This window comes from Lissotriton helveticus, chromosome 8 (assembly GCF_964261635.1).
Source record: "Lissotriton helveticus chromosome 8, aLisHel1.1, whole genome shotgun sequence".
In the NCBI taxonomy this organism is placed as follows: domain Eukaryota; kingdom Metazoa; phylum Chordata; class Amphibia; order Caudata; family Salamandridae; genus Lissotriton; species Lissotriton helveticus.
In genome coordinates this window covers 844,338,593-844,361,007 of record NC_136069.1, presented here as the reverse complement: position 1 = coordinate 844,361,007, position 22,415 = coordinate 844,338,593, and the positions used below count along the sequence as shown (strand labels likewise).

Genomic DNA, 22,415 nt, shown 5'->3' with positions numbered 1-22,415 from the left:
CTCAACTTTTTTTTTTCTCTTATAAAAAACCACTTTCTGTTGACCTTTCTTAATATTTTTTAACAAATTGCCAATTATCCTGTTGCGGAACATTCGTCTACGAATGTCCCTAAACTGTTGTTTCCTTCTACTATCATGCACAGAGTTATCTCTTGCTCTAGCAGTAACATTTTTGATTGGCCTTTCCTTTCTGTTTAAATTGCTTCTCTTTTTCTGGACTAAAACATTTTCTGTACTACTACTTTTTTTTCTACAAATGTTTCTTATGAATGTTTTCGTGGTCTTACCCGGTGCTTTCTTGGTGACTTGACAAGTTTTTTTTGTAGAGGACTGCTGCATTATTTCATGGACCTGCTGTCTTTGACGTTTTGCAGCCTTTCTAATTCTATCTTTGGTTGGCATTCTCAAATTTTGAAATGATCTGCAGTTGAATCTGTGGTAAAATATAATAAAAATTTTTATTAACCATTATTACCAAACAGTAAATCAATAACAGTCATCAAAAACTTAACACACTACTTGACATTTTTACATAGAATATTTTTTAGTGCTTTGGCAAATTTAGAATACACAAATAGCAAAAAAGAAATGGAATTCTTCTTCATTTTACCTGTGCTGTTTTATATATGAATCTGATCTAATTTTATGAGCATATTTTAATATTTTATTGAAGACACTACACATAACCTGTTTTTGAAGGTGTGTTTAATTTTAAATGAAACGGTTTACATTTTTACTTTTCATTTATTATAAATTTTAAAAATAAATGTTTATAGTTCCATAGGCTCAAGCACATCAGCTTCCCACCCTATGTCATACAATTCTGACAAATCGGCATCCTCATCATGTTCTTCATCATCCTCAGGATTTAAATCATCCAAGGGATCTACTTCCACTGACGTTTCAATTACAAGTTCAATGATAAGGTCAAAATCAACTGATTGCTGATTGTCACTCATGGTTGATGTTGTCGTTATCTTTAAAGAAAGAGAACAACAATGAGATGTTGCAGAGTAAGAGACAAATCTCAGAGATTATAATAGTAAAATTGTTTAACAAGAGTAACATTTTGCAGCTATTATTTAGCCATGTCCAGCAATGCTGAGGAGGTGAGGCCTATGTCCAAGTTTTCAGTGAACAGGACTCATCTCTTCTTAACCTTGGATAAGCCTCACCGACTCTGTGTCCCCTGCTCATACTTAAATGTACAGGGGCAGATTTATGCTAAGTGGCGCATCCCCACGGGTGCACCAGTTAATGTGCACCGCTGCTCTGCCACCCATAGTGTGCCGCATTTACAATGTGGAGCACCATTGAGCAAAAACAGCACAGATGCGTCACGCATCTGTGCCGCAAAAGCAGCACATTGCAGGAATCACGTCATAAGCGCGACATGTCTACTGCAATGCACAGGAGGAACCCTCACATTGCATGGTGCATCACTTCTTATGCCTGTTTCAAACAGGCGTAAGGATTTGATTCAGCAATGCTATAAAGCTGACTCAGTGAAATCTTCTAAATTTCACTGTGTTAGTTTTACAGGGCTTTCATGCAAATTAATGCATACCTTGCAACAAAACACCTATATGAAAACTGACGCAGGTTTCATGTGGCACAGGACTTTACAGCATGACACATCTGCCTAGATGCATCAAGTTGTAAATATGTCGCCACATAGCAAATCTTTTGCACCACCGCTGCGTCACAAAAGTGACGCACAGTGACGCAAAAGAGACATACACCTATCATAAATCTGACCCTAACATTTTAAATGATTGATTCAAGATTACGATAAAGTGTGGCCTATCCAGAGGTTTGTTTGAGGTGAGGCCTACTCAGGGTTGCAGATGAAATTTACGCTTGTTAAAGAGTACAGAGGAGATAATACATGTGAAGGCCTACCAATGAAGTAAGTCATATCCACTTCACTCTTGAACAAAGGCCAGACCTCTTCTGTGTCCGTGGACAGACCTAAACCTCATCTGCACAATGTCATTCGTAAACTTAGGAAACACAGGTGATGTAATTGAAAAATGTGGAGTTTCTTTTCCTCATTTCACAATCACATCACCTGTGTTTCCTTTGCTTAGGTATCTCATAGTGCCGATGGACTCTAGCATATCAAAGAGTACACAGAAGTTGAGCACTGTATACAACAATTTTGACATTTACAGAAGATTCAGCTTCTTATCTTGTTGGAGATGAAATAAGGCCTGTCTTGCAACATGGTGCATGTTTTGCATCACTGCTGCATCGGTTTCATGTGGCACGGGACTTTACAGCATGACACATCTGCCTAGATGCATCAATTTTTAAATATGTCGCCACATAGCAAATCTTTTGCACCGCCGCTGCGTCACAAAAGTGACGCACAGCGGCGCAAAAGAGGCACACACCTATCATAAATCTGTCCCTAACATGTTAAATGATTGATTCAGGATGACGATAAGGTGTGGCCTATCCAGAGGTTTCTTTAAGGTGAGGCCTACTCAGGGTTGCAGATTAAATTTACGCTTGTTGAAGAGTATAGAGGACATAATACATGTGAAGACCTACCAATGAAGTAAGTCATGTCCACTTCACTCTTGAACAAAGGCCAGACCTCTTCTGTGTCCGTGGACAGACCTAAACCTCATCTGCACAATGTCATTCGTAAACTTAGGAAACACAGGTGATGTAATTGAAAAATGTGGAGTTTCTTTTCCTCATTTCACAATCACATCACCTGTGTTTCCTTTGCTTAGGTATCTCATAGTGCAGATGGACTCTAGCATATCAAAGAGTACACAGAAGTTGAGCACTGTATACAACAATTTTGACATTTACAGAAGATTCAGCTTCTTATCTTGTTGGAGATGAAATGAGGCCTGTCTTGCAACATGGTGCATCTTTTCCATCACTGCTGCATCGGTTTCATGTGGCACGGGACTTTACAGCATGACACATCTGCCTAGATGCATCAATTTTTAAATATGTCGCCACATAGCAAATCTTTTGCACCGCCGCTGCGTCACAAAAGTGACGCACAGCGGCGCAAAAGAGGCACACACCTATCATAAATCTGTCCCTAACATGTTAAATGATTGATTCAGGATGACGATAAGGTTTGGCCTATCCAGAGGTTTGTTTAAGGTGAGGCCTACTCAGGGTTGCAGATTAAATTTACGCTTGTTGAAGAGTATAGGGGAGATAATGCATGTGAAGACCTACCAATGAAGTAAGTCATGTCCATTTCACTCTTGAACAAAGGCCAGACCTCTTCTGTGTCCGTGGACAGACCTAAACCTCATCTGCACAATGTCATTCGTAAACTTAGGAAACACAGGTGATGTAATTGAAAAATGTGGAGTTTCTTTTCCTCATTTCACAATCACATCACCTGTGTTTCCTTTGCTTAGGTATCTCATAGTGCAGATGGACTCTAGCATATGAAAGAGTACACATAAGTTGAGCAGTGTATACAACAATTTTGACATTTACAGAAGATTCAGCTTCTTATCTTGTTGGAGATGAAATGAGGCCTGTCTTGCAACATGGTGCATCTTTTCCATCACTGCTGCATCGGTTTCATGTGGCACGGGACTTTACAGCATGACACATCTGCCTAGATGCATCAATTTTTAAATATGTCGCCACATAGCAAATTTTTTGCACCGCCGCTGCGTCACAAAAGTGACGCACAGCGGCGCAAAAGAGGCACACACCTATCATAAATCTGTCCCTAACATGTTAAATGATTGATTCAGGATGACGATAAGGTGTGGCCTATCCAGAGGTTTGTTTAAGGTGAGGCCTACTCAGGGTTGCAGATTAAATTTACGCTTGTTGAAGAGTATAGAGGAGATAATACATGTGAAGACCTACCAATGAAGTAAGTCATGTCCACTTCACTCTTGAACAAAGGCCAGACCTCTTCTGTGTCCGTGGACAGACCTAAACCTCATCTGCACAATGTCATTCGTAAACTTAGGAAACACAGGTGATGTAATTGAAAAATGTGGAGTTTCTTTTCCTCATTTCACAATCACATCACCTGTGTTTCCTTTGCTTAGGTATCTCATAGTGCAGATGGACTCTAGCATATGAAAGAGTACACATAAGTTGAGCAGTGTATACAACAATTTTGACATTTACAGAAGATTCAGCTTCTTATCTTGTTGGAGGTGAAATGAGGCCTGTCTTGCAACATGGTGCATGTTTTGCATCACTGCTGCATCGGTTTCATGTGGCATGGGACTTTACAGCATGACACATCTGCCTAGATGCATCAAGTTGTAAATATGTCGCCACATAGCAAATCTTTTGCACCGCCGCTGCGTCACAAATGTGACGCACAGTGATGCAAAAGAGGCATACATGGCTATGTAAGTTAAATAATCAAAATCTAAATTTGCCAAGCACACATGGGTGTGTATTTACAAGGACCTTCCACCACGAGGAAATGTCTTTAATTAAAATGGGAGAAATAACATCAAAGAGACTCAAATGCCTTTTAAATGTACCCCAAGCAACCTATGAAACTCTAGCAGTACATATCAAGAAACCTAATTGATTTCAGAAATCGTTTTTAAACACATCATCTAAATGATATACCTACATTCAAGGGGAAATGACTTAAAATGGCCTAAGACACATGAAAGCGTTTTTTAAGGTCCTTGCACCATTTTTGGGTCACCTTTAACATGGCTATGTTAGTCAAAGAATTAAAATCTAAATTTGCCAAGCACAGATGGGGGCGTATTTACAAGGACCTTGCACCACGGGGAAAGGTCTTTAATTAAAATGAGAAAAATAACATCAGAGAGACTCAAATGCCTTTTAAAGATACCCCAAGCAACCTATGAAACTCTAGCACTACATATCAAGTAAACTAATTGATTTCCAAAATCGTTTTTAAACACATCATCTAAATCAATGATATACCTACATTCAAGGGGAAATGACTTAAAATGGCCTAAGACACATGAAAGCGTTTTTTTAAGGCCCTTGCACCATTTCTGGGTCCCTTTTAACATGGCTATGTTAGTCAAAGAATTAAAATCTAAATTTGCCAAGCACAGATGGGGGCATATTTACAAGGACCTTGCTCCACGGGGAAAGGTCTTAAATTAAAATGGGAAAAATAACATCAGAGAGACTCAAATGCCTTATAAATATGCCCCAAGCAACCTATGAAGCTCTAGCAGTACATATCAAGAAACCTAATATTTTTCAAAAATCGTTTTTAAACACATCATCTAAATCAATTATATACCTACATTCAAGGGGAAATGACTTAAAATGGCCTAAGACACATGAAAGCGTTTTTTTAAGGCCCTTGCACCATTTCTGGGTCACTTTTAACATGGCTATGTTAGTCAAAGAATTAAAATCTAAATTTACCAAGCACAGATGGGGGCATATTTACAAGGACCTTGCTCCACGGGGAAAGGTCTTAAATTAAAATGGGAAAAATAACATCAGAGAGACTCAAATGCCTTATAAATATGCCCCAAGCAACCTATGAAGCTCTAGCAGTACATATCAAGAAACCTAATATTTTTCAAAAAACGATTTTAAACACATCATATAAATCAATTATATGCCTACATTCATCGGGAAATGACTTACAATGCCCTAAGACACATGAAAGCGTTTTTTTAAGGGTCACTTTTAACATGACTATGTAACTCAAAGAAACAAAATCTATTTGTAAAACACTTGACACAAAGCAACATTTTAAATACAGAACTTTCTTCATAATTTTCTCCCTAAAGCATACTATTGTCTATCTAAATTAAATGAATCTTTTCTCACCTTAGCAAATACTTTATGAGTTTCAAAACAGTCTCAGAAACACACCAATTTGTCTTTAGCAGAGCAAAAGGTATGCACTCCAGAGTCTGCAGCCATGAAAAGCACAGAAATGCTGTAATTCATCACACATATCTCTCATGTCACCCAATCAAAACTCTTCCCTCACTTTTTACAAATCAACACCCTTCCCCCCTCTGCCCTATCTGCCTTTTTTGCATAGCAACCACCTCCTGAAAGACCTCTGATGTTTGCAAGTTCACACAACAATGTTTCAATTGAACTCTGAACTCTCAGTGCACCTGCATATCCAGTGCAATCTTTCATTAAATGATTTTTTCTTGACCATTCAAATTACATCTTTCAAAGAACTCATCCATGCACCCTAACTTTCTGTTTTCAGCAATCAAAATCCACCAATCACTGCTACTGCTTCCTTAACACAGAAACTCCACAGTTTTTTCATTTTAAACTCTTATTTTTCCAACTGCCATTTCATTGCCACACTTCATCTGACTGCAGCAGAACCTCCTCTCACCATGTTTTCTGTCTGGATTGTTGGACATAGTTACATCTACTGGGCTCAGAGGTATGCTGAGAACAGAAATTTACCTAACCTCAATTTACAAGATGTGGAAATTAAGTGGTTTGGCCACAGAGGATTAAAATGTCACCAATTGATACCATTGGTGAAAACCTTTATGCATTTGCCTAAACCTGACCTGTTAATTTTGCACTGTGGAGGTAATGACTTGGGCACTTTGACTGGTGTAGGTCTGGAAATGCTTTTAAAGGACACCTTTGAGCAATTGATGGCACTTTTTCCTCAAACTGCCTTGGTATACTCAAATATATGCTTAAGACAGAAAGGGAGGTGGTCGAACCAATTTTGTCCACAAATTGAGAAATCGAGGAAGCATGTAAACAAATCTGTTTCAGCTTACATGAGAGACCATGGAATGGGCTCCATGTACAACAATAACTTGCGTTACTACATGCAAGATATCTACAGAGGAGATGGAGTTCACTTCTCAGATGAGGGGAACAGAATTTTCATCCTGAATTTAAGACTATGTATTGGTACCTACTTATAAGTACCTAAATCTACCACAGACCCAAAAGCTCTTCTCAGAGCTACCCTAACTATGATCACTTTAAACAAATTTTAAATGTAACTTTTTTTTTACTAATTTTCACAATTTATGCTTTCCGGAGCGCTACCCGGTACGCGAACCGGAAGCTAACCGCGCGAAATTTTTTTTAAAATTGGTTTTTTTCGCACATATGGGCCTCCTCAGCCATCCTCAGAAAACCTAGGGGGTCAAAATACGTCTACCGTGTCCCCTTCTACCCATTCTGAACATTATGTGCCCTCCATCTTGTATCTTAATTCGACCGAAACACAAAATGGTGGACTCCCGTAACGCTTAAGGTTCCCCGGGAAGCGCTCCATTAAAAAAGGTGGGAAAGTAATTTACAGAAGAAACCCTGGAGACACTTTCACCAAATATAGATTTGCTCATACTACATACCAATCCCTACCATTTTCACAAATTTGGTTGGAATTCCATTTAGCCATTTAGCCTGTAGACCTCTCTAAATACCCTGAGGTAAATTACTTCACAAAACACATCTGAAGTGTTGGAATTGACAACCAATTAAAATGTTACTTTCATTTTCTACGTTTTTTTACCTGACATTTGATTGGTTATGTACCTGAATATATATAAAGGAAGAGAATGAAACACAGCCATTTTGACTACTACTTCCTGGTGTACATTTCAATAGGATTTTCACTAATAACTTCAACTTCTTTTTAAAGGTAAGTTGTTATTTTAAAAAACTGAAGTATATTGTGCACTTTAAGTTAATATGGTAAACTTTTTCTGATAGTTATATACTTTCCCTCTGTAGTAGTTATAGATTTAGATAGACTTCTCTGTTATAGTTATGGATGGAGTTAGGCTTCTCTTGTATAATTATGAATTTACTTACGTTAAATCACATACACTTTTTTATATTCCTACTTCCACTCTGATACTATACACTGCCCAAAGATAAATTCACTGTTAAAAACTGCCTATCCAAAATTAATCCCAACAGTGCCCTATCTCTACTAATATATATATTTTTTTTATGCAACTTTCAGGCAAAATGGAAGGCGAACAGAAAGTTTCATTTGAAATTGTCCTTGCAGAGACCAACCAAGAAATCATTGATCCAAATGACATTGAATTTATGGATGAAACTTGGGACCAAGAACTACTGCAATGTGTGCAATCAGTAGATGTCCTCCTTGAAAATGAGGACATTTTACACACTCAAACATTACAAGCTATGTTCAATGAAAATAACGACATTTCAGACAGTGAAATGGTAGACATTTTATTAAATTTTGAAACACAATCAATAAATAATTGTTTAAAAAAAAAAAAAAAAATCAACAAAACAAACAATCAATTAACATACAATATTTGAAAAGTCTATCATTCTTTTTTCCTTATAGTACGCTCCCCGGGCCGCTTCCCGGTTCGCGAACCGGGCGCTCCCCACGCAAAAAAAACAAAAAAAAATGTATTTCTTTTTTTGCCCCGCGGGGCCCTTTTAAAGCCTCCACATCAAACCTAGGGGGTCAGGGAGGATCTACTATGCCCCCTTATGGTCATTTCCCCCTTTGTTTTGGCCTCCTCTTGTCTCTCGATCCTACCGAGAGACAAGATGGCGGCCGCTCCGGACTGTTTAGAATGTTGACAGACACCGGAGAGCCAATCAGCTTCGCTTCGCGAAGTTCCGTTACGCGTCAAGTACGCGAACCGGGGCGCTGCCCGGAGCGCGCTTACAGATATATATATTTTTTTGAACGTTAATTTCTCAAAATCCACTGGAGCACATATATTGAGACCTAGCAAAGGCACATCGGGCTAACAGTCCCTACAATTTTGCCAAGTTTCGTGCAAATCCATTCAGCCGTTCGGGCTAAAAGTGAGGCCAACCGCCCTATGGAAAATCGCATGGGAAAAATGCGTTTTGGGACCCCCCTTTTTTCTCGGCCCCCCCTTGACGAACCCCCCCCCCCAAATTTTCAGGGGCTGCTCAGAAACGAAATGTTCCATTTTCCTGAAAATTTCAGCCAATTCCGTCCACAAACGCCAAAGTTATTAGACATAGAATTTTCAGAAATCCCATAGAGAAAAAATCCTAACTATATATACCTACTGGCGACCGCCAGTAGGTAATATTTTTTTTTATATATATATATAACAAAAGTTTAAATACAATTCAGAGCACAGGAACAATATAGTTTTCACATAACACTGTGGTCGGTCTAAATTTTATTAGAACAGCACTCCAGTAACCAAAGTTGAACAGCACAACAAAGTACATAGATACACAGTGTTTAAATATAGATGGTTGAGTGTATCCAACGAAACTTTGATGATCCAGAAGTATCTTTTACATATAGTAACCGGCTATACAAAGAGGGCTGGAAGTTTTTCCCTCGTTTGAAAAGAATAAACAGATTTTCAACATTTTAAGCCTTGAGAAAGTCTGCATGACAAAACACGTGTTGGCTGTCTGCGCCTACGTTCTACCTACGTGTCAACAAATCAACCATTTATATTTAAACACTGTGTTACTTGGAAGGAGAAGTTATGGATGAGCTGATGAACTTTAATGATAGTTGTGCCATTAAGCTTTGAGAAAGTCAACTGTGTCTGTTTGTGGGGAATCCAAATGTAAAATCTCAAGAAAGTAAATATAAATTAAATAAATAAATGAATCCCTCCCCCGACTTCGCCAAGGGGGTGGAAAGCATTTATAGTGTTAAGTGGCGGGAAAATCCCCAAACTTGCTCGATCCCCTGAGGTTTAGGCTCATGCCAACTGAGTCACAACATCCTGCCTACACCCAGCGGACAAAACAATCTAGGCAGGGGGAACCTGCTTGTAGTGTGCACTGTTTCTGCGGGAAAAGATACCCTTTTCCAAAACTTTTTATCCAAGTTCAAATGAATAGGTGCTATAGAACTATGTGAACTTATACATTCTGTTTTTTTTAATTTTACTACATGCTTATGTAATGCAACCACTTTTACAAAGAAATCATAGATATAAATCTTTTTGTACATATAAGTAGAGCTATATGAAGATAAACATTTGTTTATACTTTCGAAATTGGTAAGTTGCAAACCAGATGTGTTAATAACTCATATCTTTATAAGGAGGGAAACCATAATAAAATGTAGCTTATAATTCAGTTGACTCAGTTTTCTGACGACATGGTGCCCAATGCATTTCGGGACCTGAAGGTACACTTCTTCAGGGGCAAAATCCTACAAAATATACAAACAGCTGATCAATGGACAATTAATGAAAAATAAGAATGAACTATATACAATGTGTTTTCAAGCAAATTACATCAAAAACAGTAGTTATGAGACACTTCAGGGGGAAAAAACAATAATCAATACATATGATGGTGACATCATGTACTTAATCAGGCACAAGATAAAGATTGACGTACATAGCGTGAATCATCACTAGTGGACACCTCATAACAGTATAACTGAATACTTCTATGTCATATATTACTAAAAGTCCATGAGGAAAAAATGAAAAAAACCTTAAACATACATATGAATGAATCAGATTTGATAAGCATTGAACTGAATATCAATATAACACAGTATACACCGAGATACATATAATATCCCTATGATATTCACCAGTATCTTAAATACTATAAACACATGCCTCTGCAATGATATGTGACTGGAGGGGTGGGTTCCTATATACTGTTGTGAAAAACTGAACTCTCCTAGAAACATGTGACTACAAGACTTAAAAAATATAGATTACTTCTGTAAACTAAGTATTCCAAGTTGAAGAGGATAGGTGAAACCAAAATTACCTAAGTCGCTGAACATCTTAGAAGTACTGTCAAACTTCTGGTAATAGCCCTTGTGTGTTCGTAAATGGATGGATCGCCTGACCATTCAGCTCAAACTGAAAGAGTTGTGAAAGTGACATAATATGACGTTCAGTGTTTAGTGAATCATAGGCACCGGAGGCTGGCAAGTGGATAAAAAATTACGGATATCTCATACCTGCAACTATTTCACTAGTTAAGCAGACGGGGTCTTTACTCTCGGTAGGTAATGAGCAAACAATCGTCCAGACTTCCGTGTCTCAATTTTTTGGACAAATGACAGGAACCAGCATGGGGTTCTCAGGGGCCCCAGCTTACGCTAATATTTTCATGTCTCTTTTTGAACATGAACACATTTTGGTGAAACATCAATGGAATGAAGGTTTGGTCATTTATGGACGATATATCGATGATATTTTCCTGGTGTGGTCCAAAACACAGTTAGTCTTGTAGTCACATGTTTCTAGGAGAGTGCAGTTTTTCACAACAGTATATAGGAACCCACCCCTCCAGTCACATATCATTGCAGAGGCATGTGTTTATAGTATTTAAGATACTAGTGAATATTATAGGGATATTATATGTATCTCGGTGTATACTGTGTTATATTGATATTCAGTTCAATGCTTATCAAATCTGATTCATTCATATGTATGTTTAAGGTTTTTTTCATTTTTTCCTCATGGACTTTTAGTAATATATGACATAGAAGTATTCAGTTATACTGTTATGAGGTGTCCACTAGTGATGATTCCCGCTATGTACGTCTATCTTTATCGTGTGCATGATTAAGTACATGATGTCACCATCATATGTATTTATTATTATTTTTTCCCCCTGAAGTGTCTCATAACTACTGTTTTTGATGTAATTTGCTTGAAAACACATTGTATATAGTTCATTCTTATTTTTCATTAATTGTCCATTGATCAGCTGTTTGTATATTTTGTAGGATTTTGCCCCTGAAGAAGGGTACCTTCAGGTCCCGAAATGCATTGGGCACCATGTCGTCAGAAAACTGAGTCAACTGAATTATAAGCTACATTTTATTATGGTTTCCCTCCTTATAAAGATATGAGTTATTAACACATCTGGTTTGCAACTTACCAGTTTTGAAAGTATAAACGAATGTTTATCTTCATATAGCTCTACTTTTATGTACAAAAAGATTTATATCTATGATTTCTTTGTAAAAATGGTTGCATTACATAAGCATGTAGTAAAATAAAAAAACAGAATGTATACGTTCACATAGTTTTATAGCACCTATTCATTTGAACATGGATAAAAAGTTTTGGAAAAGGGTCTCTTTTCCCGCAGGAACAGTGCACACTACAAGCAGGTTCCCCCTGCCTAGATTGTTTTGTTCAGTACAAGTTTGTGTAAGCCAAACACAATACCGTAGTGTAGCACCCTTGGATTCTATTAGATCATTTTTGTTAAAACTACATGAGTGCTCCTCAATCTCTAATTCTTGTACACCCAGCGGACCCCACATTTATTTAAGCTTCTACAGCCCCATTTTTAATTCAATTAAAATGTTTTGTAGGATTTCTATATGTTAGTACTTGGAGGAAACCCATGATCTAAAGGTATGAGAGCTGGTTAAGTATTTTATACTAAGAAAGAAAGAAAGTGATAAATATATGTCTGTGTCTTTAGTTATCAAAAGAGAAAAAAGAAAATGTGTTGGTGAATGAGGTAAATATTACTTTGATGCCAAATAAAAATTTACAAGCCCCCCCTCCCCCGAAGAAGCATTAACAATGTTGTATGATGTTACCCAGGCAAAGCACATCTCAGTAGACAGTAATGTTATCTCTCACTATATGACATTGTAATCTGTATACTCTGCCCAACAGCCGCCCTATAATAAAATATCAGCATGTCAGCAACATAAGAAACATGTATAGAGAATCAAATCTGATTAAATTGCTTTGTTATTATTGTACTACCAAACCAAAGAAACATGCTTGTAGCGTTTGCCCTATTATGTTATTTATTTCTTCTATTGTATCCATCTTAATTTATTACTGATTTTTGATAATATGAAGACGTTTTCCTATCAATGCAACCTAAGCCCTTTTCTTATGCCATCTCATACTTGCACTCTATGTACTGAAATGAATTATTAATTCTTTTTAATATGTACTTAACACTAGGTGCTCTGGGCTCTAATTTTCTAATTATCTAACAATTTGTTATTTTATATACATATTTTTTGGGCAAAAAAAACATTTTCGTAGAGAACTATTCATAAACTGTATTGTTGACTTATTGTTTGTGGCACATGACACAATGTTGTGAAATTACAGATGATATCGAGCTCAATCATACTGATAGTGGGTTCCTATTTAATAGTCATAATATTCATTATTGAGTTTAACATGAACCTTTAATGATTTGAGTTTACTCACATGAAGGTTTCATCCTGTAAAGTGCTCCTCATTGCCCATGCAACCATGGATTTAAACAAATAGTCCTCACTCTTGTCCCACACGTACTGGAAGGAAGGAGAAAAAGAAAAAATATGAGTGCCAGGGCCCAATTTCGATGTTTGCTGGCATACAGCCAGTTTGGGGTGGTGGCAGCAGTTGGGAGAACATCGCAAAGCCGCCGGCCTCCCGACCACTGCATCACAAGTTCACTGTGGGGCTGGCAGTGTGCAGGTGGCGACAGCATGCTTGACTCAATGAGTGTGCCTGAAGGGAATGCCTTCACACTGCAGTGCCTGCATCACGTTAGGCGCACTGCGCCTTGACAGTGCAGGCACATTTGGGCACAACATGTGCCTCCAGCCACTATTCCCACTGGGCTGAATCACCCTACCTTCCTTTCCGCCGGCCAATCTATGGTGTGGCCCCTGCCATGAAATGTCTGATGGGAAATAAGGTCATAATCCCCATGGTGGTGCCTATGACGGGACCACCTTCATACACCAGCGCTTTCCCCACCACAGATGCCGCGGGACTTGAGATCCTGGTGGTGGTGGTGGTTTTGCAGCGGTCTGACAACTGTCTCACCACGTGCATCCTAATTCGGCAGTTGGACCACCAGGTATGTGGGCGGTGAGACCACCTGATTGCAATGATTGTCCCAGCACCGCCAAAGATGTAATCATGCCCTTAGATTCACCAGTGCTGTCTCTGCACGAGGTTGATGATGCGCTCATAAAAGCATAAGATTTGTGTGCATTGTACAAAGAGGATAAAAAATACTGTCAGTTTCAAAGCATTATACAGGAAAGGTCTAATTCACAAAAACCATTTGCACACATAAATTGCATTTAAGATTCAAAGTAGCTATATTTACTGCTCCCAGACACTCAAAAAAGAGGATCTTGTAGCCATTAATCCACTTACTTCTGTGTACTTCTCTGACACAAGTGTGTAGAATTTTGCAGGAGAACAACCCACACAAGGGGTGGGTAGTGAATAGATAAAAGCGTGGTTTGCCTTGTAAGTTTATGAGCATCCATAAACTGTACCCTGAGTACAGTCTGAGTATTACTTCAAAACCCCCTTACATGGTGGGAAGGGGAAATTACTGCTGAAGTAACACTCATTATTACTGCCTTTCTCTGCTGAAACTCCTAAGGAAACTTTAGTGATAGCTGAAGGTACTGCATTCTTGATGCTGAGTCAGCAGGAATCTCTTGTAATACTGTTGCTGTGTTTGTAGGTCGAGCCTGGGCTGCGCATTTGCTGCTCTATGAGGCCTGCTGTATTCAGGTATGAACTTGAAGCTCCACCCACATTTTTCATTGGCTTGTGTCATTGTTCACTGTAAACTGGGGCTTTTCATTGGTCAATAGACTTAGTAGTCCCTCTTGAGTACCACCTTCTCTTATTTTGTAAACTCCCATGAGGACACCCCCGTTACGTGTGTTGTTACTCTACAAGCTTTAATTACAGCATCCAAGCACTATTTTCTCAAATAGCTTTGTCCTGCCTGCTGTTACAGGCAGGAAGGACTTGCTCTCTCCTAATGTTTTTAAAAAAAAATCTTTATAGCACGGGCGCCAAATATATTTTCAATGCAATAGGTCTGGAATTTGCAAGAGTTTAAGCTTTTGGCATTGTAAATGACAATGCCTTTTATTAATCTGTTTTCATAGGGAGAGGAGTTGGCTTAACTAGGGCGGTCCACCTCGAATCTAGGGAACTGGGTTAGAGTCTCAGCAATGACGCTGAACATCCTGTGATTCTGGTCAAATCACTTAATCACCACATGCCTAACAAAAATGACTATGTCCTCATGTAATGCAACTGGTGCTATGTAAGTGCTCTGATACCCGATTGGGGTCAAGTTCGGGCTATCTACAACACATTAAAAAACAACAACAACACGTAAATAAAAGGCATTTTCATTTACAATGCCAAAAGCTCAAAATCTCAGAAATGCAAGACCTATTGCATTGCAAATGCTTGTTTTGCTGCTCATAGCAGTTACACAAACTGTTACTAGACTTTCCTCTAAAGTCAGCAGTCTTGTATGGACTTCAAATCAACATCTAGCAGTGATCTGAATTACTGCACCCACCATTTCTTTTTAAACGTTTGTGAAACTACAATATAAAGCATTTCTGTATTCACAGTTTTTAAACGTAAGTCTTGCATGAGGGAGAAGCTGCTCTGCATGGCTCATCCATAAAACAGAGCATGCAGAAAGACAAAAAGACAGCATAAAAAATAAAAAAAATCTATGCAAGGCTAGGTCTATTTGAAGAGCAAGACAAAGAAACATAATTCTGAGTGGGCAGAGGAAGGAACATTGTTGCGAGGTCTGTCATCTTCAAAGAGCAAATATTTTTTTTTAAGGCTCTGAGCAAAAATTGCACTTGTTTTAAGCAACATTGCTCGCTGTCCTACTGGAAATGTAACAAGACCCTTACTGTGAGTAAAACAAACTACAGCCTCGATGTACACTCAAGACGACTCTGGTAACAACAATGTGGCTGTACTTCTGCTGCTGACTGCAGAACACAGACCATTTTTTGCGGTTCTATAAAGCGAAATCCAGACCTAAGGGAATTAGAGCACATTAGAAGCAGAATAGGTTATGATTCTTTTTCTTTTAGGCGCAGGGAGATTCAGTGATTTTTTTATAATCACAGGATGTTGAGGTGCGGGATTCGAACTTTGGGGGCAGATGTACAAAGCTTTTCTGAAATCACAAACATACTGATTTCCAGAATTGGGCCATTTCCAACCGCAAAATAGCTCATTTTAATGTACAAAAGGCAATTTGCAATTCAGTAACTTATTTCCGAATCGCAATTTGCATTTGCCATTCAGCATTCGGAAGGACCCTTTTTAGGGCATCCCTTCCAAATACTGATTCGCAGTAATATGCATTAATGTTTTGCGACCAAATTCCAGTCGCAAAACATTAATACTTTACCACCAATTAAAAAATGGTGGGGTCCTATTCACCATGGGACCCCTTACCCTTTGAGAATTTAAAACAAATATAGTTTATAAGATCAGACAGTGGTTCCACGAACCGCTGCCTACTCTTAAAACAAGAAACTTAAAAGTTTAATTGTCTTCTGTTAAATGCATTCTCTATTCCTTAACGGTAAAGGAGTTGCATTAAAAAAAAAGATTGCTTTATTGAAAAGCAATAACACACATGGTGGTCTGCTGACCCGAGCACGCCACAATCTCTGTGATGGCTGTCATTCCTAATGGGTCGCAAATTGGGACCTACCTCATTAATATTAATGAGATTGGTCAATTTGCCACCCACAAGCAATCGCAATTTTAGAATTCAAATTTTCATACATTAAGAATAGCATTTCCTAATTGCGATTTGGTCAGAGAGAATTGCAATTAGGAAATCATTATTCCTAATGTTAGTACATCTGGCCCTTGGCTTTCCATTTCCAACATCAGCAGCTTTAACCACAAGTCACCCGCTATGAGTGGTCCCCCTGGAGTCAGAAAAGGCTGCAGTAACACAAGCGGTCCGTGAAGTGAGCACCTTTCTGCTGACTCCTTCTTCACATCTTGCAATGGACTAATTTATAGCACACAATATTTTTAATTTAAAAAAATGCACCTTTGGAAAAGTTCAAAATAGCACATATCATAAGTGACTGACATTTTCACAGTGATGCTATTGGTCACCATCCAAGCTTGGACATTCTCACGCATCACTCCCAAGACCTGGCATTGCTTTCAAATTATTTTTTATTAGAGTATCTGACACACCTTTCAAAGTGCCTTAATGGCCAGATTGTATTACATATAGACAAGAGAACCCAATTAGGTTGGTCAGGGACCTTGAGTACAAGTGATTTATATGAACAGTAGTCCCTCACAAGAAGGATAAGAGTGAAAGAATTAATATAGAAATACAATGAGATCTATATTGTGTTGTCCATCCGGACAAAGGTACTTTTAATATTTAATATATTTGCGAAGGAAACAAAACAATAAAGTGGGAACACAAACCCAGTGACAATTAAAACAAGGAAAGAGGCTCAGGCATTTCTTAGCACTTGAAAAGGATCAATAAATTGTTCAAGCACAAATGAGGGCAATCACCATAGCACAATTCAAAAATTCATGTAACAGTGTCAAGGACTCAACAACATTTCGATCTCATACAAAAGGAGTACTGGGATCATCTTCAGGACATAGACATATATGCCTGAGACTGATGCCTGTTAATGTAAGGAGAGGTGGGGGGGAGGGGGAAAGAGGGGAAAAGAGTTAGTTTCAGGAATTGAAGTTTAGGCCATAGGAGACCAAGGGCAGTCATGCAGACGTGGTGATGATTCCTGGGATATGTCTCTGTGTTCAGCAATGGGTTCTGCCCGTAAGGATGAAGGAGGTGAAAAGGGAGGTGAACATTTTGGGGCACTATTTCATGGGTAGGTCTAGCGTGGTCTTAATTGTTTTGTGCTCGGTGGAATAGAGCTGAGGCGATAGAAGTAAAGGGTGTCTTTGTGGTGGCGAGCATCGTGAAAGAGGTATGTTTATCGCTTGTAGCAGAAGGGTATAGTCCCAAGGAGTACTAAAAATAACTTAGAAGGCAAGCATGTGTCAACTACATAATCTAAAATTGAGGAATGAAAGAATTTAGCCGTGGTGCAGGTGTAACAGTCACAGTTAAGTGTGGTGTATAAAGAATGGTCTTACCACACTTGCGGTGCAATTCTTAAATAGAAACTGATAGAACCGTAACCTAAATTGGGCCACAATGTCAAGGATGACAATCCTATGGGAAAAAACGGAGAAAGTGCAATGAAATGATGAATCCGATACATGCCAGAATAACCGTACAACAGACATCCAGACTTACCGATAGCAAAGAGCTGGGTGCTGTATGTAATACCTCGGCAACGATCGACCTGTGATCAATATGGAGACTGCTAATAGTAACAAGGGGAAGTGGTTCGGTGGCGGGAGTGATATTATGAAAGGCGGTATCGAGTCATGTGATGGCGTTGCGCCGGTCATGTGAGAGTGGTGACGGTGCTGGGAGATCGGAGAGAGCAGTTAGAAAGGAGCGGCCAAATTGGAAGAGGAGGGAATGTATAGGCATCACTCTAGAGATATAACAGTTTTCAAGCGCATACACAATTAGTCATGATTTTTACAATTCCAACCTGGTATATTGCATCGCATCATTTGAATATTGATATAGATAATACATATGTCAGAATGAATTAATTAACCATTAGTATTTGCAAGCTGTTAGAGGGAGCGGCCATCTTGAAAGATATAGGCATAATGCTTCAAATGCACAGCAAACTATCGATTAAATGGATATTGTTTCAGTTCCGAAAAAGGTTCCACCTCATCTTGTAAGAAATGACAATACTCACATCAGAAAGACTTTGGAAATTAAGGATTTGCTAAATCACCCCAAAAATATATATATAATTCGATATAACATAGGGTACAGTTAAGAGTGAAATCATATGGATCCGTTAGTGAGCAAGCATAAAAGGACAAATGCAGTGCGTTGCCTGTGGTTAGAGTGGACAATAAAGCTGAGAAAAAATGGAATGGATAGTCATTCAAATAACCACTTTTGAAAACTGCTGGGAAAAATCCATTAAAAACCAGGAACATATTATAGGTGAGATTCCTGACATAGAGGTGGTAAAGTTCAATATTGAAAAATAAAGAGTAACAAGGAAAAGGGATAAACAGGGAACATTTTATTTGCTGACCCTGTTAACAATGAGAATGTATCAAGGGTGGTCCCATTCACCTATAGGCAGAGTCATTATTCACATATGGTATGGTGGTAGTTTAACAGAGTCCCAGCAAAGTGGTCCAATCCTCCATCCGATTGAGTCCCCTGTGGAGGCTTCCAATTTGTAAAATCCATTTTACTTCCTCTTTGTTCAGTAGTTGGCCAGTGTCTGCGCCTCTCGGTGGAGGGGTATTGGGTGTCTTGTAACGTAGGCAACTGTGATGTTGGCAGATTGGCATCCTTACCTTCTGGGTGGTTTGCCCAATATAAATCACATTAAGGGGCAGAGGACAGCATACACAACATTTGTAGTATTACAGTTTGAAAATTGCTTCAATTGTATCTTTATATTGCCAAACGTGAATTCTTTGCATTCAATTGCGATTTGACAAACTACACAGTTTACCACATTTTGAGTGTCCAGACAGAGGCTTCAAACCCGAATGGTCAGTCATTGAGTGTCATTGTTGATGGGTAGTGGGTAGTGCTTCTCTAACAAGATGGTCTTTTATGTTTTTGTGAAATGCACAGAGGGGACTTTCTAGGTTCCGATTATCAGCCTTGAGAATCGGCCAGTTGTTGAGAATACCTTTTCTCACAATGTTAGAGACTGGTGGGAACATGGTAACACAGACCACACGATTATGAGTTGTTTTGGCTTTAGGAGACAAGAGGGATTCTCTTGGGTAGTACCATGCTCTTTTCAATGATTTACGCATTAGGTTGTGGGGATAACCCCTTGCCATCAGTTTGTCAGACAGAATGTCAGCCTCATAGAAGTAGTCTTCCTTGAATGAGCAGTTTCTCCTAATCCAGAGGAATTGGCAAAAGGGGAGCGAGTTGCTCAGGGCTCACAGGTGGTGGCTTTCATACCTAAGTAGTGTGTTACTCTCCGTAGGTTTTCTGTATAGGCAAGTAAAGGGTTTTCAATCCCTTTGTTTGATATTAAGATCAAGAAAGGAGATTTCTGTCTTGTTCTGTTGGAGAGTGAATCTCGGGCCATTGCAATTGTTATTGAGCAAGTATAGAAACTGTAATAAGGTGTTTTCGGTGCTGTGTCAGATCAGAAAAATATCATCAATGTAACGTTTCCATATGGAAATGCCAGAATAGAATGGGTAGGTGTCAAGATTTTGGTTGCTTCCAGGTTATCCATAAAAAGTATGCAAAAATTGGGAGTGAAAAATGCTCCCATGGCTGTCCCTTTGATTTGCTGATAGAATGGATCATCAAACAAGAAGACATTTTTGGTGAGACCTATCTTCAGTAGTTGTAGCATGGAAAGAGTTGGTACGGCATGTGGGCGGGGTCTAGAGTTCTGTATGTCCTCAATAACCAGTAATCCTTCTGCCTGGGGGATGTTAGTGTAAAGTGATTCAACATCTAGAGTACAGAGGAATTCTGATACAGGACTAACTGGATGGTACTCTATCTGGTTTATCATGTCCATGTTGTCTCTAATGCAGCACGAGGTCTTGGGTACAAAGTCTTTGATAAACAAATCCATGTATTGGCCCAGGGGTTCCAGTATGGATCCACAGCCAGATCCGATCTGGCGACCAGGTGGAGTCTCACTGTTTTTGTGAATTTGTGGTAGTGTATAGATAACCAGGGCTTTGGTATTTAAAAAGAGGTACTCCTTCTGGCTTACATATCCCATGGTTATGGCCTCGCCTGTGATGTTCAGGATGAGTTGTTGTAGTTCAAGTGTGGGATTGGTCTGTAATTTGGGGTAGTGGTCAGTGTTTGATAGCTGTTGTATCTCAGTTTTGTAGATTCAATCTCTTGAATAATAACCCTGCCACCCTTATCAGCTGGTTTGATTATCACTGAATGGTTAGTCTTCAGTTCAGTGAGCGTCTTTTTCTCCTTTAGTGAGATATTGTAGGGGATGAACCATTGTGAGACCTCCAGTTTCGAGATTTCATTGAGAACCACTTTCTTGAATGTGTGTATCTCAGTTGGAATACTGTTAGAGGGTAGTGAGAAGGTGGATGGTGGTTGTAGAGTGGTGTTGGGCGTGTTGGTATGTATAGGGTTGGTGAGAAAGTAGGAATGTAACCGGATCTTCCGAAAGAGACGTAAGAGTTTGGTCTGTAGGTCCAGGCAGTAGGGATGAGAAGTAGGTACAAAGGAGAGTCCCTTGCTCAGTAGTGATATTTCAGAGTCTGAGAGAAGATGTGTGTACAGGTTAAAAAGGGAAACATCATTAACAACGCGGACAATACACCGCTATGTTGTTACATCGCGGTCATTACAACGACCATGTTACCACGATATGCCATTACAACGCAAGTCTTTACATCGACTTGCGCTAGATGGCATGATAACATTAAAAATAGTGTAGTTTACTATACCAACACCCTCCCTACTGATAAGTGGACTGGAGTTGGAATAGTAAATTACACTTTTCTAATGTTAGCATGCCACCTAGCGCAAGTCGATGTAAAGACTTGCGTTGTAAAGGCATAGTGTGGTAACATGCAGTCGTTGTAACAACTGCAATGTAACAGCACGCATTGTAATAACACGCGGTGTAACATCATACAACCGGTTACAAATTGGGACTCTCTGTGGGTTGTTCATATTGGGAAGATGGTCCTGCTCAGTTACCATTGGTAAAATCTCTGGCGAGTCTGTCATTCGCCGGAGTGTTGAACCAGCGCTGTTGTCTTACTCGACCTCGCTTCGGGGGTTCGTCCTGACTTCTCCCTAAAAAAGGCTAGTTTGGTCCTCTGGAGGGGGCACTTGTGCCCTCTCCCAGGTCAGAACTGTCGGACAATTTTACCTATGTGTCAGAGAAGGCGACCAGAGTGTTACGTTTGTTGAATCTGCCCCCAGGTCATGTGTTCCAGGGGTTGGTGTAGTTCCTATTTAAGTAGAAATCTTTGTTTAGCTAAGGATATGTTCTTTCCAGTGTGTAAGATTTAATGTATTTTTTTTACCTTGACCGTCTTTTTGTTCTGTTCTAGCCTGTGAAATTCGTCAACTGTTTCCTGGACCTGTTCCAGAAGTTTTTTGCATTTAGCTACCGGGCTGTTCTCCTTTATTTGTCTCTCTATATCGCTAATCTCCTGATCTAGTTCTGGAGTTTCGGTGGCTGTGTCTATTCCTATCAACATCCAGTGCCTGGAACATTTGGTTCCAATAGAACTGAAATTGGTTATCTGTTAAAACTTGGGATATTTCTAACATGTAGTCCTACCGGGATAATTTGTGCTTGACAAATGTATTGATCCTTTTCAAGCACTGAGAAATGCCTGAGCCTTTTTCTTGTTTTAATTGTCGCTGGGTTTGTGTTCCCACTTTATTGTTTTGTTTTCTTAGCACATATATAAAATATTAAAAGAACCTTTGTCCGGATAGACAACACAATATAGATCTCATTGTATTTCTATATTAAATTTTCCATTTGTATCCTTCTTGTGAGGGACCACTGTTCATATATTTAATGGCCAGATTACCAGCTCTGTATAGGT

General features: G+C 39.1%; 1 protein-coding gene across 1 annotated transcript in view; it reads right to left on the bottom strand.

Annotated features, from left to right (window-relative positions):
* LOC144773807 (collectrin-like) overlaps nt 1–20,596 on the bottom strand; it is a 159,649-nt gene extending 139,053 nt beyond the window's left edge. Inside the window, exons 1-2 of the mRNA XM_078658906.1 lie at nt 20,231–20,596; nt 13,140–13,225 (exon numbers count right to left, since the gene is read on the bottom strand). Coding sequence (XP_078515032.1) covers nt 13,140–13,225; nt 20,231–20,596 — 452 coding nt within the window. The remainder of the gene's footprint in view (nt 1–13,139; nt 13,226–20,230) is intronic.
* Nucleotides 20,597–22,415: the final 1,819 nt, after the last annotated feature.